Raw genomic sequence first — 15,179 nt, forward strand, 5'->3', positions numbered from 1 at the left:
AATCCCTTCCATATAACATAACCACAGGAATGCCCATCACATTCACAACTACCACAGTCTCTAAGATGCCTTGTGTGGCAAGCAGGATGCCAGACTCTTGTGATGCAATCTTTGGTACTTCTCAAAAGGACTGGGTTTAAATAATAGCTAAAATCCAATTTTGGTGGGAATTTCAATGTCTGAGAATAAGTGCACTTTTTTCCCCCCACATATATTATGCTGAGGATGTAATTTTTGACTTATTAGAAGTTAGTTGTTTTTGCTGCTAATTCTAAATTCATTGTCTGGCCCTCCGTCCTTACATTTTCAACTACTTATAATAATAATAATGCTATATATGTAGTATATTATTGTTTAGGAAATGCTTCAAAAGTCATCAGGCTGGAGCTTAATGTATTTAAGTAGTTGTTAAAATGACGCTTTAGAAAGTTTTAATGACATGAAAAGATTTTTTACTATATTTTCAAGTGAAAAAACAGATTGCAAAAATTATGTGTACTCTAATTGTATGTTTATTAGCACTTCAGGTGGGTAGGTAGAAAAAAGGATAAATGACAAAGAAAGGAAGGCAGGATTCAAGCAAGGAAAGCAAGGTATTAATAGCAGTTGGATGATTTCTTTTTTGCTTACCTTTATTTAAAATTGTTTTCTATTAATAAAAATTACTTGTGTAATAATCATACACATCTAGGGGGCCAGTGCATGATTTCGGGTACCTTGAAAGGAACTGTGGGCCACAAGGCTGCAGTGGGCACAGGGGCGGTTCTTGGCCATTCTCCACACCCCCGCCCAACCCCTCCCACCATGGCCTCCTGGTCCCCTGTCTGCTGGCAGCTCCACTCCAGCTGCCACTCCCACGCGCTGACGGCGCCAGCCCCGCTCGCACCCACTGACAGCATGGAGTGATTGGGGCCAGTGCTGTCACTGGGTGCGAGCAGCGGCTCTGGTGCCAGCAGCAGGTGCGAGAGGTGGCTGCCGGCCCCGATCGCCCCTCAGGAGCAGGGGGAGGTGGAGAAGCCCTGAGAGGCGATCGAGGCCAGTAGCTGCCGCTCACACCCACTGATGGTGATGAACGATCGGGGCCAGTGCCAGGCACCGGCAGCGGGTGCGAGCAGCAGCTCCAGTGCCGGCAGAGGGTGCAAGCAGGGGTGGCACCAGCAGCAGGTGGGAGCACCAGGTGGGACTGCAGTGTGAGGGAGCAAAAAATTTCCATTAACCACCAGAGGCTTGCTCCTATGACAGCAACCAGCACCCCGCCTTGGTCTGGTGCCCCCACTCACCTGCTCCACCATCCTGCCATGGCCAATGCCTGCCATGTTCCACGCTCTGCTGCCTGCTGATGATGCCCGCTATGTTCCGCGCATGCCCCCGGTGGTCAGCACACATCATAGTGACCAGTTGTTCGGATTTTTGGTTGTTCCTCCATTCAGTCTATTTGCATATTAGCCTTTTATAATATAGGATTGTTAACTAAAGTACACGAAAGCTTGTCCTGCAGGGTAAGAAAGAAAAATGAGCATATTTAAAATGTGAGATAACTATTTTGGCTTCCTGAGATGTATCTATATATATAAAAAGGCAGTGACCGTGATGACCAAAATAACCGGTCGACTGAACAGCAGGTTGCATGGGGCGACCAGGTTGGCAGGGCGGGCAGTGAGGGGTGACCAAATGACTGAACAGCAGGCTGCGTGGGGTGACCAGGCTGGCAGGGGAGGCAGTCAAAGGTGACCAGGCTGGCAGGGGGTGGGGGGCAGTTGGGGGCGACCAGGCTGGCAGGGGGCAGTGAGGGGCAACCAGGCTGGCAGAAGGGGGTATTTGGGGTGACCAGGCCATCAGAGGAGAGCAGTTGGGGGGTACCAGGCCAGCAGGGGAACAGTGAGGGGTGACCAGGCTGGCAGGGTGGGCAACTGGGGGCAACCAGGCGGGGGGGGGGGCAGCGGAGGGGGCAGTTAAGGGCAACCAGGTCAGCAGGGGGGGGCAGTAAGGGGCAACCAGACCTGTGGGGGAAGCAGTTGGGGGCAATCAGGCCGACAGGCAAAGGCGGTTAGGGGTGATCAGGCCGGCAGGCAGGTGAGCGGTTAGGAGCCAGCGGTCCAGGATTGTGAGATGGATGTCCCAGGGGTCCTGGATTGGAGAGGGTGCAGGCTGGGCTGAGGGTACCTCCCCCCTCTCCCTCCCCCCACCCCTCATGCACAAATTTTGTGCACCGGGCCTCTACTATACTATAATACTGTAAATACTGGTTTATAGTTGTTTTTTTAGTTTTGGAAAGCCTTATTAAAATATATTATGATTTTTGTTGTTGCTAATTGAAGAACTGGGATGAAAGAAAAAAAATGAGATTCAGTGAAGACTGGTAATGTGGCTCACTAAGAGAGGAATGATTAAATGCACTAATATAGAATAAGGAAATGCTGAACTGGGAATGATCTGGTGGTTATAAACAGTGGGTAATAAATTGGGTATGAGTCCGTAATACAGTAATACAGAGTATTATTTAAAAAGCAAATGCTGTGGACAACTGGCTTGCATTCATAGAATATTGTACATAAAATGAGCCAGAGCTTTAAAAAGAAGCCAACAATAAGATATTATTTTAAGAAATGCCAAGGAACATGGACAACAGTGTGGTGATTGCGGCAGGGCAGAGGTGGAGTTGGAAGAGGGCATGGAGGGGATAAATGGTGATGGGAAAAATAAAATGAAAGAAATGCCAAGGAAAAAGATTCAGATGATTATTACTTGAATTGTAATGTGTCTAGATGAAAACATGTTAACATTGAAAGAAAGATACAGACTAGAATTATTAAAATATCTTAAATATAAGAAAGTCTTTAACTTTGAATCCATAACAGGTTGAAAACTTCTAACTTGTAGTCCAATGTTATGAACTGTTGTCTCTTTAAAAGTAGACTTATTTCCATTTTGAATATCTATCTTATGTTAAATGGGGGCATAAACATATATAAAAACTGAAAACTGCTCATCCTATTTAATTTTGGGCCATGATCATCTAAATTATTGCAAGTATATGTTATAATTTTGCACTTTAAAATTTAGTTTCATGAGAATCAATATTTAGTGTTTAAAATATAAGCTGTTACAATTTCTGACCAGATCAAGGTGGAAGATTTTATATACTCCCATTAAAAGAACATATGCCAAAATGAAAGATGAGCACAGATACAGTTGACCCTTGAAAAACACGTTTAAAATGTGTAGATGCACTTATATGCCGATTTTTTCCAATAAATACAGAAAATGTATTTTCTCTTCCCTATGATTTTCTTAACAGTTTCTTTTCTCTAGATTCCTTTTTGATAAGAATGAGGCGCATAATACATATAACATACAAAATATTTGTTAATCAGCTTTATGTTAAAGGTTCCGATCAATAGCAGGCTATTAGTACAGTAGGTCCTCGGGTTACGTGGAAGATCCGTTCCTAGGGTGCCAACGTAACGTGATTTTCGCCATCAGTCGGAACCCACCTACATAAGCACCTACGTCACTCACATGGAGCACATACACAGCAGTAATGAAGTGAAACAGTAAAAAAAAAAATAAAAGAAAGATAACAATTCCTGACCTTTACTTGTGGTAAAGAAATAATAAAAAACATAAAGCACATATGTACATACGTTGAAATGATGGAACTTTTTTTTTATAAATAATTGGGAGATGGCGATGTAACTACGAAACGATGTACGTCGAGTCCAGCGTAACCGTAACTTGAGGACTGTCTGTAATTAAGTTTCAGGAGGGGTGTTAAAAATTATACGTGGGTTTTCAGCTGCAGGAGGAGGGGGTCAGTGCTGTAAGCGCCCCCACCACCACATTACTCAAGGGTAAACTGTATTTAGGAATAATATACTAGTAGGTGACTCGACCTGCTAAAAAAATCTATAGCTGCATTGGTAAAATGTATATATTATGTATAAAAATTACAAAAGATGGCTAGAAACTGCTCATGTGGGCTCTTACAGATTATTTCTCAGAAGCTGTGTTATGGTACATCTTATTCCTGAATGCTTTTGCAAGCCAAGTCCTCCACTTAGCTCTGGAGGATCTACTCAGGGTCTTTACTTTCTAAACAACAACAAAAACAGAGCAATATCAATGGACACAGACACTGGGGTGGTGGGGGCTTGTCCTGGGGGAGGGGAGTCGTGGTGGGGGTCAATCGGGGGAAAAGGAGACATATGTAATACTTTAAACAATAATTTTAAAAAAACCACACACACACACACAATCAACAGAGCAGCAACATATTAGAGAGCCCAATCCCTTTCTGCAAGAATACACTCTGCACACCTTTGCTAGAACAAGAGTTCAGCTCCTAAAGTATTATGAGACCTGGACCAAGCACAGGAGTTAGAAGATATGGTCCTAGCAGCACCCACTAGCTCTGTGATTGAGAGCATGTTGCTACTTCTCCAAATCACAATTCACAGGGCTGTTGAGGATAAAGCACATTTGACATGTAAATTGTCATGAGTGCTATAAAAGGTAGTTATCATTGCTGCTATTCCACTGCTCAAAAATTTATGGTACCTCCCTTTTTGTTTCCTTTACTTTTAAAAAATATTTTTTAAAATTTATTTCAGAGAGGAAGGGAGTGGGAGAGAGAGAAAGAAACAACAATGAGAGAGAATCATTGATCAGTTGCCGCCTGCATGCCCCCCACTGGGGACTGAGCCCGCAATCAGGGCATGTGCTCTGACCTGGAATCAAACTGTGACCCTCCTGGTTCATAGGTCAATGCTCAACCACCGAGCCACACCAACCAGGCTGTTTTCTTTACTTTTTAAATTACAAAATAATCCATGCCCAACAATCTGCCTTGTATCTCGCATGATGCAAGATGATCTTTTATATGTTCTTGTATGATATCCAAGCCTTTCAGGTTACTTTCAAGTCAAATCAACATATATTTGAATTCTACTGTGTACTCTGATGTGCTCAATGGAGAAAATGGGGTGCCTTTCCTCGAGGTGGACTCATGCTGAGTTGTTGAGATGGTACACAAATCAATGCTATCAGAATCTTACCAAAAGTTACATAATAGTTTAAGATTCAAAAACCAACTGTAATTCTAACTACAGTCCCCTCCCCACATTGCCCAGTCTCTCACTGCTCAACAAGTCACCTTATTTCTAATAGTTCCATTTTACATTGACCCTCAATTTTGAGCAAGTTAATCTGCTTGTCGTTCTCATATACTGTTTTCATATACCTTTGAATATGATATGTCCACCCCTTGTGTCACCTATAAAAGATTACTTATTCCAAAAACCAGCTCACAATGAGCTGATATATCACCTGCATGCATAGGGCGTTTTCTTGTTTTGTCTTCCTTCCTTCCTCCCTTCCTCCCTTCCTCCCTTCCTTCCTTCTCTCTCTCTCTATCTCTCTCTCTCTCATCACCATTTATCCCTTCTATGCTCTCTTCCACCTCCCCGACCCCCCCCCCACCCCGTGCCTTTCTTTTTTTTTTTAATTTTCCCGCCTAGCTGGGTTACAAGTTCTATGATAATATAATATCTGGTGCTTAATAGGTACTTAATAAATTCTGATGAAATGAATGAATACATGTTATTAGTTGATTGTTTAATTTTATGCCAAAACAAAGAACATTTTTATTAACAGTTTTATGATTTTAGTGGAAGTGGGACTTAACATTTACTTAGTGGCTTCTTATTCAGCTACTAATTTTGAAGTATTCTTCTGAGGCTGGAGAAAATTTCTTTTGATGGAAATGTGTTTTACTAGTTTCTTCTAGGTCATTTAAATATTTTAAATATTATAATTTTATTACATTGTCATTATATAGATTTAGAAAATAAGGAAACAAATAAGGGGAAGTGAAAATCACCTCTAACTCTACCAAAGAATCTAACAATATTAGGCTTATATTGTACATCTGATTTTATGTCCTTTTTGCTTACTATTTTATCATATTATTAGTCACTTGTAATGACTACTGACTTCTTTATTGTATGGTCTAGAATTTATTCTCTTGCTGAATCTTCAGTGTTATTTTCACTCTTCTCCCACTTTTCACCTTATAAATGGGTATTGCAGTAACATTATTGTGTAAAAATCTGTCAATGTTTCTATTCTGTAGCAGAGATTCTAGAGCTATTATCTTTTAAAATGAATATTTTAAAATTTTTTAAACAGAAACTGCCAAATTGCCTTCAAGTATAGTTCAGACTCCTCCCAACAAAACAATAAGAATGCCGATTTCACTATATTCATATCAGGACTACACTTTAGCAAAATCCACCTAGCGGGAATTGAGGAAATATCATTTTGGGAAAATAAGAAAACTAGCATTCCTTCTAAAAGGTTGGCAATCTTTATTAACATTTATCAACACTTTTAGGCTCTGTTTCTAATTAATGTCATTTGCTTCTTTGTCTAGATTTTCTATGCAGTTCATGCCTTTGAAGCACGGAGTAACTGTGAACTCAGCCTTCAGGAATACCAAAGAGTTCATATACTTAGATTTTGTGATCTAAGTGGCAATAAAGAGTGGTGGTTAGCTGAAGCTCGAGGGCAGAAAGGATATGTGCCAGCTAACTACCTTGGAAAGATGACTTACGCTTAAGAAAATCAGACTTATGGCTTACTTAGAAGTGAAGATATTCTGAATGTGTTCTTTACCATCATGAAAGGTTGACTCTAAGGACAAGGTTTTTTTCAACTACTGTATTTTATTTTTCTGTATTATGTATTTCACCATAAAAATGTTGTTTTTCGCGTCTCTTTGTTGCACATCCTTACACACACATATCCTATATAATAAAAGCCTAATATGCAAATTGTCACCTCAACTGGGAATTCAACCAGGAGTTCAAATGGGGGTTCGACCAGGGGGCGGGGCTGGCTGGCCAACCGCAGGAAGGGAGGCCCCGGCCCGCTGCGGCAGGCAAGCAGCCAGGGGAAGGGAGGCCTTGGCCAGTAGCCGGCAGCCGCTAGGCACCCTACCCATGCATGAATTCCATGTCCTGAGCCTCTAATATACCATATTCATTATATGGTTTACATATACATATATGTACTACATGGTATAGATTATACACATATATACATCAACCAGGGAGTGTACTAAATACATAAAAATAGGAATTGATAATTAACAGCAACTAGAAGTCTGATGTGGGGCCTCTCTTTAAGTTTTGAATGAAAAAAAATTGAATAACGTAACATGTTAATATTTACTAAATGAATACCAAATGACAGACATTGTCCTAAATGCTTTATATGTGGTAACCTATTTGATATAACATTGTGAGGACACTGTGGCCCAAAGAGGTGACTTTAGCCCAATTCACATTGCTAGTACGTGGTAGGGTGGGGCCTCAAACCTAGGTCTGGTTCTGGGGTTCACAGTGCACTACACTATCCTAACCCTCGAGGAGTGTAGACATTTGCGATCACAAAACACTCAGTGATGCAAATAATGGGCATTGATGAGGCCCATTTTCCTCTCAGGTCCGTATTTAAGTATTGAGGAGTTTTTCAAAATCAAGGGCTACAAGAACTTCCATGATACTAGCCTAGAGAAAATGACATATCTAGGTTATTTATTTTTACTGTTTTGCTTAAACATTTTTGAAAGAACAATTGTTTAAAAGCTTCCCTACATGATTGCTAATGATATTTTAATGAGAAAATATTTTTGGATCACTCAGTTATTTGGATGATGAATGGGGAATGTGTGTTCCGTGTTCTGAGCCAAGATGCAAATAGTTTTGGTTGCCGATTTGTACTTAGACAAGGCAGGCACTGAGGTTAACGTCTGCTGTAACACAGTGTCCTAGAACACTGAACTTTAATTTAGGATTAGCTCAGAACAGTCCCCTAAGATCTCAGGCATAGTTTGTCAAGATATTTTGTTGAACTAAAGATGCTTCTATGGAACAGAAAAAAACATTAAATTAAATTTGACTTAGTGGTTTCCTTTAAGAAACAAAATAAGGTGGACTTTCATTGTCCACATAAAATGTGCTAATATGACATCAAACTTTAAGATTAAAATTACTTTAAAAGATTTGATCTGTATAATGTACAGTTATGTCTATTCCTGAGGAGTACAAATAACAAAATGAAAGTGCTGCTTTTCAAAGGGCTGCTGACTTTTATTTACATATATGTACATATATGTACATCTACAGATATTAAGACATTTACATGACAGAAATTTTCACATTGTATGTAAAAGTAGCCCCTTATTATCCACATGGAATCTATACTAATAAAAGGGTAACATGCTAATTAGGACAGACGTCCATCCAGATGTCCATCTGGACAAAGCCACAGCAGCTGCGAGGCCTGGGGCTCATGGCAGCCGTGGGCTCAGGCAGCCATGGGCTCAGGCACCTGTGAGGCCCAGGGCTCAGGCCTTGCAGCCACTGTGGCCAGCAGTGGCAGCAGCAGCAGCAGGGTGATAGGGGCGGTGCCTTCCCCTGATCAACCTGGTCACCTCCTGCAGAGGGAGGCCATCCCCTGAGGGCTCCTGGACTATGAGAGGGACAGGCCAGGCTGAGAGATCACCTCCCAGTACATGAATTTTTGTGCACCGGCCTCTAGTATCTTATAAGACCCCAGTGGATGCCTGAGACCTCGGATAGTACGAAACCCTATATCAGGGGTGGGGAACCTTTTTTCTGCCAGGCACCATTTGGATATTTATAACATCATTCATAGGTCATACAAAATTATCAACTTAAAAAGTTGCTTGCTGCCGAAACCAGTTTGACTCAGTGAATAGAGTGTTGGCCTGCGGACTGAAGGGTCCCAGGTTCGATTCCGGTCAAGGGCATGTACCTAGGTTGTGGGCACATCCCCAGTGGGAGGTGTGCAGGAGACAGCTGATCGATGTTTCTCTCTCATCGATGTTTCTGACTCTCTATCTCTCTCCTTTCCTCTCTGTAAAAAATCAATAAAAAATATATAAAAAATTTAAAAAAATTAGCTTGCTATATTTGCTTAAACATTTAATTAAATCACCCCTTATGCTTTGGGGCAGGGACAGACCAAATGATTTCATGGGCTTAATGGGTCCTGGAGGACAAACATTCCCCACACCTGCCCTATATATACTTTTTTCTCCTATACATACATACATATAATCAAATTTGCTTTATAAATTAGTCACAGTAAGAGATTAAAACAATAACCAATAATAAAATAGAACAATTATAACACGCTACTGTAATAAGTTATGTGAATGTAGTCTCGCTTTCAAAATATCTTATTCTACTGTATTCACCCTTCTATTGATGTAAGATTATACAATGTAAGATTATACAATGATGAGATGAAGTGAGGCGAATGGGTGACATTATAGGTATTGTGATGTAGCATTAGGCTACTGTAAGCACTGGGATACCAACAGTCGATCTGATAACCTAGAAGACTACTGAGTGACTAATAGGTAGGTAGAATAACAACGTGAATATGCTAGACAGAGGGGTGATTCCCATCCCAGGCAGGATGGAGCTGGATGACATGAGATTTCATCACACTACTTAGAATGGAGCACGATTAATAACTTGTGAATTGTTTATTTCTGGAATTTTCCATTTAATATTTTTGGACTGTGATTGACTGTGGGCAAGTGAAACTGGATAAGAGGGAATATTGTTCTTAAAATTCTTAATCTGTATATGGTTTTATAAGGTTCTACTGATAACTCATTTTTGCATGAACTATTTTCTTGTTTTGAGTTGGGTACCAAAAGAAGACTCTCTTTTTCAAATGTACAGAAACTTTGTATGTCTTTGAAATGGTTCTTTGTACCCAATAATAAAATATCGGTAAATTCCAGTTTGCCTAGGCCCTAGGGCAGTGATGGCGAATCTATGACACGCGTGTCAGAGGTGACATGCGAACTCATTTTTTTGGTTGATTTTTCTTTGTTAAATGGCATTTAAATATATAAAATAAATATCAAAAATATAAGTCTTTGTTTTACTATGGTTGCAAATATCAAAAAATTCCTATATGTGATACGGCACCAGAGTTAAGTTAGGGTTTTTCAAAATGCTGACACGACGAGCTCAAAAGGTTCGCCATCACTGCCCTAGGGTAAAGCAAAAGGAAATCCAAATTTGCTACTTGTGGAAACTATGAACATACTCTGAAACCAAGATAGTGGGGAAATTTTACATATATATTTATATATATATGTATGTATGTATATATATATTTATATATAAATATGATTTAAATTGTGACCTTAATACTCCCCCCTTCCCCCAGTGCAGAATTACATAACTAGAGTAGCACATTTATTTGTTTTTCTGGCTGAAGTACTGACTAGATCAGTGGTTCTCAACCTGTGGGTCGCGACCCCTTTGGGGGTCGAACGACCCTTTCACAGGGGTCGCCTAAGACAATCGGAAAACACATATATAATTACATATTGTTTTTGTGATTAATCACTATGCTTTGATCATGTTCAATTTGTAACAATGAAAATACATCCTGCATGTCAGATATTTACATTATGATTCATAACAGTAGCAAAATTACAGTTATGAAGTAGCAACGAAAATAATTTTATGGTTGGGAGTCACCACAACATGAGGAACTGTATTTAAAGGGTCGCGGCATTAGGAAGGTTGAGAACCACTGGACTAGATGTATACGAGAAGCTTTATCCATTTGTGTGGGCCTAGGACTGATGCTTCCTGTCTGACCTTTGAAGGAGCCACACCGGAAAAATCATAGCTTCAGTCAGCAGCTGAGCAAGAGTTGTAATGAAGCACCTACTACAGTCCTCCCTCTGGTGCTGAACATATATTACTGTAAACTACGTTGTTGCTATTTTAAAACCACAACCTATATTTAATTTGCCATTTAGGCTTTATTTAAAAAAATATTTTTACATTATACAATAATGTCATTATTTTAGTATATTGTTTAAGATCAACTCACTGTAATTTTAAGGCCAGACATTATTTCACTGGGCCTAAGGGAAATAAAATCCCAAGATAGTTAAGGTGTGTATAAGTTTTCAAAAGTCTTCATAAATAAAGTTGTTGGTGAGAAATGCTAATGTAATTATTTACATTTTTAAAATTAAATTTTATTGTACAGTATTCTCCAAAATAGGTATTTTTTGCCAAGAACAAAGGAAAAATTTTTGTGGCTATTTTTGTTTGTAAAACAAATGAGTGTATACATACATTTTATTTAGTATTTATTTTTAAATACATGATTTAAATTAATATGTATATATAATAAAGTTTAGAAATTATAAAAATCCCAGTAATACAAAATTACCATGGGTGCTTAAAACATGGGGGGAAAAATCACAAAGCCACTATTTGAACATTCCTTATATTTCAGAATATCTTGTTTTAGTATTCATTAGTATAAAACAATTCTATGAAGGTTCTGTTGTGCAGAAGAGATATAATGCACACTGTTAACTATATAAATGCAGCACTGCATAAAATACTGTAAGTGTTGGCATAGTCCATATTTTGTCTAAAATATAATTTGGACATTTACAGATGACCATTTAAGTGCCAGTCACTATCTGTGATGAATAGTTCAGATGAGTTACACAAGTTATACTAGTTTTCACTATTCAAGTGTGGAAATTAAAACTTTTTACTTTTCCCATAAGCTTCCTTTTGTCCACTGTAAAAATCTCTTAAATTCATGTGAATTAAGAGAGGAAATCTTTATCTTCTAAGATGGCAAAAAAACCCCACTTTGTTTAAATCCTGTTTGTTGTAACTATGGGGACCAGCCAGGCCTGGGAGAGGGACAAGCTGCCCACACCAAGTTCCTGGGCTCCCACGGCTGTGCCTGTGCCTGCGGCCTGGGAGAGGGACAAACCACCTGCCCCGCAGTCCTGGGCGCCAGCATCTGCATCTGCAGCCGGGAGAGGGACAATCTGCCTGTCCCGCAGTCCTTAAGGTCCTGGTGCCAGCACCTGTGGATGTGGCCCAGGAGAAGGACAAGCCGCCTGCCCCATGGTCCCAGGTGCCAGTGCCTGCAGCTGCGGCCTATGCAAGCCACCCACCCATGGTCCCTGTGGCTATAGCCAGCCCAGGTGAAGCTGGCCCGGGTCCTGGGTGCCTGCGGCCAGCCAGAGGGATGGAATCCTGGGTTTCGGGTACAGGGCAAGGCAGAGGTGGTTAGGGGCAATCAGGCCAGCAGGGGAGCAGTTAGGGGCAATCAGGCCTGTAGGGGAGCAGTTAGGGGCAATCAGGTAGGCAGGCAGGCAAGTGGTTTGGAGCCAGCGGTCCCAGATTGTGAGAGGCAGTTGGGCATCCCCTGAGGGGTCCCAGATTGAAGAGGGTACAGGTCAGGCTGTGGGACCCCCCTCCCCGACACAAATTTCATGCACCAAGCCTCTAGTCTACACTAATAAAAGACAAACATGCAAATTGACCGTATCTTCGCTACACCTTATGCCACGCCCACCAGCCAATCAGAGCGACTATATGCAAATTAACCCAACCAAGATGGCGGCCGGCAGCCATGGAGCTGGAGCAAGCAGGAGGCTTGGTTGACCCAATGATGGAGGAAGCCAAGCTTCCTGCTTGCTGCGGCAAGCTCTGAGCTCCACTCAAAGCAACAAAGTTTCAATCATAGAAGGTAAATAAACCTGCTTTCAGCTGGCTGTGGCCACAGAGCTGGAGCAAGCAGGAGGCTTCCCTCCTGCCTGCCCTGGCCAGCTCTTAGCTCCTCTCAAGGCTACAAAGTTTCAATTATAGAAGGTAAATAAATCCCAGAATAAAAAAAGCAAAAAGAAAAAAGGAGAGGCTGGGAGCTTCCATAGCCAGGGGACTTGGCCAGCCTGAAAACGGCCCTCAGCCCCTCACCCAGACTGGCCAGGCACCCCAGTGAGGACCCCCCCACCCTAAAGGGGGTGTGACCAGCCTGCAAACACCCATCAGCCCCTCACCCAGGCTGGCCAGGCACCCCAGCGGACCCACCACCCTGATCCGGGACACCCTTCAGGGCAAACCAGCCGGCCCCCACCCATGCACCAGGACTCTATCCTATATAATAAAAGGGTAATATGCAAACTGACCCTAACAGCAGAACGACTGGGAATGACTGGTCACTATGACACACACTGACCACCAGGGGGCAGACGTTCAATGCAGGAACTGCCCCCTGGTGGTCAGTGCGCTCCCACAGGGGGAGCTCTGCTCAGCCACAAGCCAGGCTAACAGCTGCCAGTACAGCGGTGGTGGTGGGAGCCTCTCCTGCCTCCTCAGCAGCGCTAAGGATGTCCGACTGCAGCTTAGGCCTGCTCCCCACTAGCAAATGGACATCCCCCGAGGGCTGCCAGAGGGATGTCTGACTGCCAGCTTGTGCCTGATCCCCAGGGAGCAGGCCTAAGCCAGCAGGTGGACATCCTCCAAGGGGTCCCAGACTGAAAGAGGGCATAGGCCGGGCTGAGGGACCCCCTCCCCTCCCCGCCCCAAGTGCACAAATTTTTGTGCACCAGGCCTCTAGTAATTTATAATATCAGTTACTAACAGTACTAGTACATCTTTGTTAAGTCAGAATCACCTAACCTTTGAACCTTAGATGCCTTCAATTTTATCTCACTAATAATTATCTATTTTTACAGAGGAGAAAACAGAGTTTCACACAGCTACTATGGAGGGACAGGGATTCAAAACCTGGTCTCCAGACTTTTAACTAATATTCTTTCAATGTTTTCCTTTCCTATTTTAAGTCACTAAAATATATGATTAAATAATCTTCAATAAGCACAATATACAAAACAGAAAAGTGATACTGAACAGATTTCTATTAAAATGGGATTTGAACTTACAATACTAAAAGCTTACTTGCTGGCTCACCTAATTATTTGTGTATTCACTCACTGAGCCAATAAATACTTATTGAGAACTGTAGTGGGAATACCATGGTGAGCAAGACAAACAAGATCCCTGCCCTCATAAAACTTAAATAGTAAGAAAAACAAAATAAATGATAAATACTATTAATATAAAGCTGGCCATTTCATCACATACTCAGTTAAAAAGCCGTGCTAACTTAGTGACATGGAAAAATCAAGGTCTAAGAGCTACTTGGAGACAACTCTTCCACCAAATATACATGTATAAAAATACCAAAATGAGTTTTACATTACTGGATGTATGTATACTTATACATATGTGCAGATCCAAAATATACATTTCTATGCACATAGAGCTATGCTACACAAAAAATGACTTCTTAAACACGTCTTATAAAGTCCTCTCTGAAGTACTGTAGGAATTAAGGTAATTGCTTTTCAAGTCTAGCCAGCACACATGGGATAAAATTTTCCATTTCAAGTGCCAATGTGCAATCTGTGTGCATGACTGCTTTAACGTTTCGTATGCACCAGGGTTACATCAGCTGTTACCGTTGTTGAGCTGAGCTTGTGTTAGGTCATTTTGTTCAGTTTAGTCCAAACTAACCCTGAAACTATAAACAAATAATGATGGGGGTATATATTTTTTTGGTCTTTTGACCCTAAAGAGAATTTGAGGTTGATGCCAAATTGATATTTAATCAACAGCAATCTGTTTCTCAAAACAAAAACATCTGCAGGCAGATTTAAAACATGTAAATAGATGATTACTCCACTTTGTAAGTAATGGGATTATCTCAATCTTGAATTCTAATTTACCATGAATAATTTAGTCCCATTACTTAACAGGTAGTTTTAATCTTTTCTTAGAAAAAGACCAAGCTCAATTTAAAAAGTTTTATCTTCACAAAAATCATTTATCAACGTATTTTAGAATAAACATGTTGTAGGGATTAAGGGGGATTTGAGTTTAGAGGCTATAGAGGGAAGCTTTAGTGGCACACATCACAGTGGAAGGGGTATGGGAATTTATTGGACTTCCAGTTTACAGTCTAGTGCAGCGGTTCTCAACCTGTGGGTTGCGACCCATTTGGCAGTAAAATGACCCTTTCACAGGGGTCGCCTAAGACCATCCTGCACATCAGATATTTACATTAAGATTCATAACAGTAGCAACATTACAGTTATGAAGTAGCACCAAAAATAATTTTATGGTTGGGTCACAACATGAGGAACTGTATTTAAAGGACCAGAAGGTTGAGAACCACTGGTCTAGTGACTGGAAATTGTTAGACTTCCAGTTTTGGATGAAATGATATATTTGGGG

At 41.0% G+C, this 15,179-nt stretch overlaps 1 protein-coding gene across 1 annotated transcript in view; it reads left to right on the forward strand.

The window, feature by feature from the left end:
- The window catches only part of ARHGEF38 (Rho guanine nucleotide exchange factor 38), a 139,461-nt gene extending 132,394 nt beyond the window's left edge, over positions 1-7,067 (forward strand). The window contains exon 14 of the mRNA XM_070408580.1: positions 6,431-7,067. Coding sequence (XP_070264681.1) covers positions 6,431-6,616 — 186 coding nt within the window. The 3' untranslated portion in view covers positions 6,617-7,067. The remainder of the gene's footprint in view (positions 1-6,430) is intronic.
- Positions 7,068-15,179: the final 8,112 nt, after the last annotated feature.

This window comes from Myotis yumanensis, unplaced genomic scaffold, assembly GCF_028538775.1.
Source record: "Myotis yumanensis isolate MYYU_CA2020_CCGP unplaced genomic scaffold, mMyoYum1.0.hap1 SCAF_1, whole genome shotgun sequence".
Lineage (NCBI taxonomy): Eukaryota > Metazoa > Chordata > Mammalia > Chiroptera > Vespertilionidae > Myotis > Myotis yumanensis.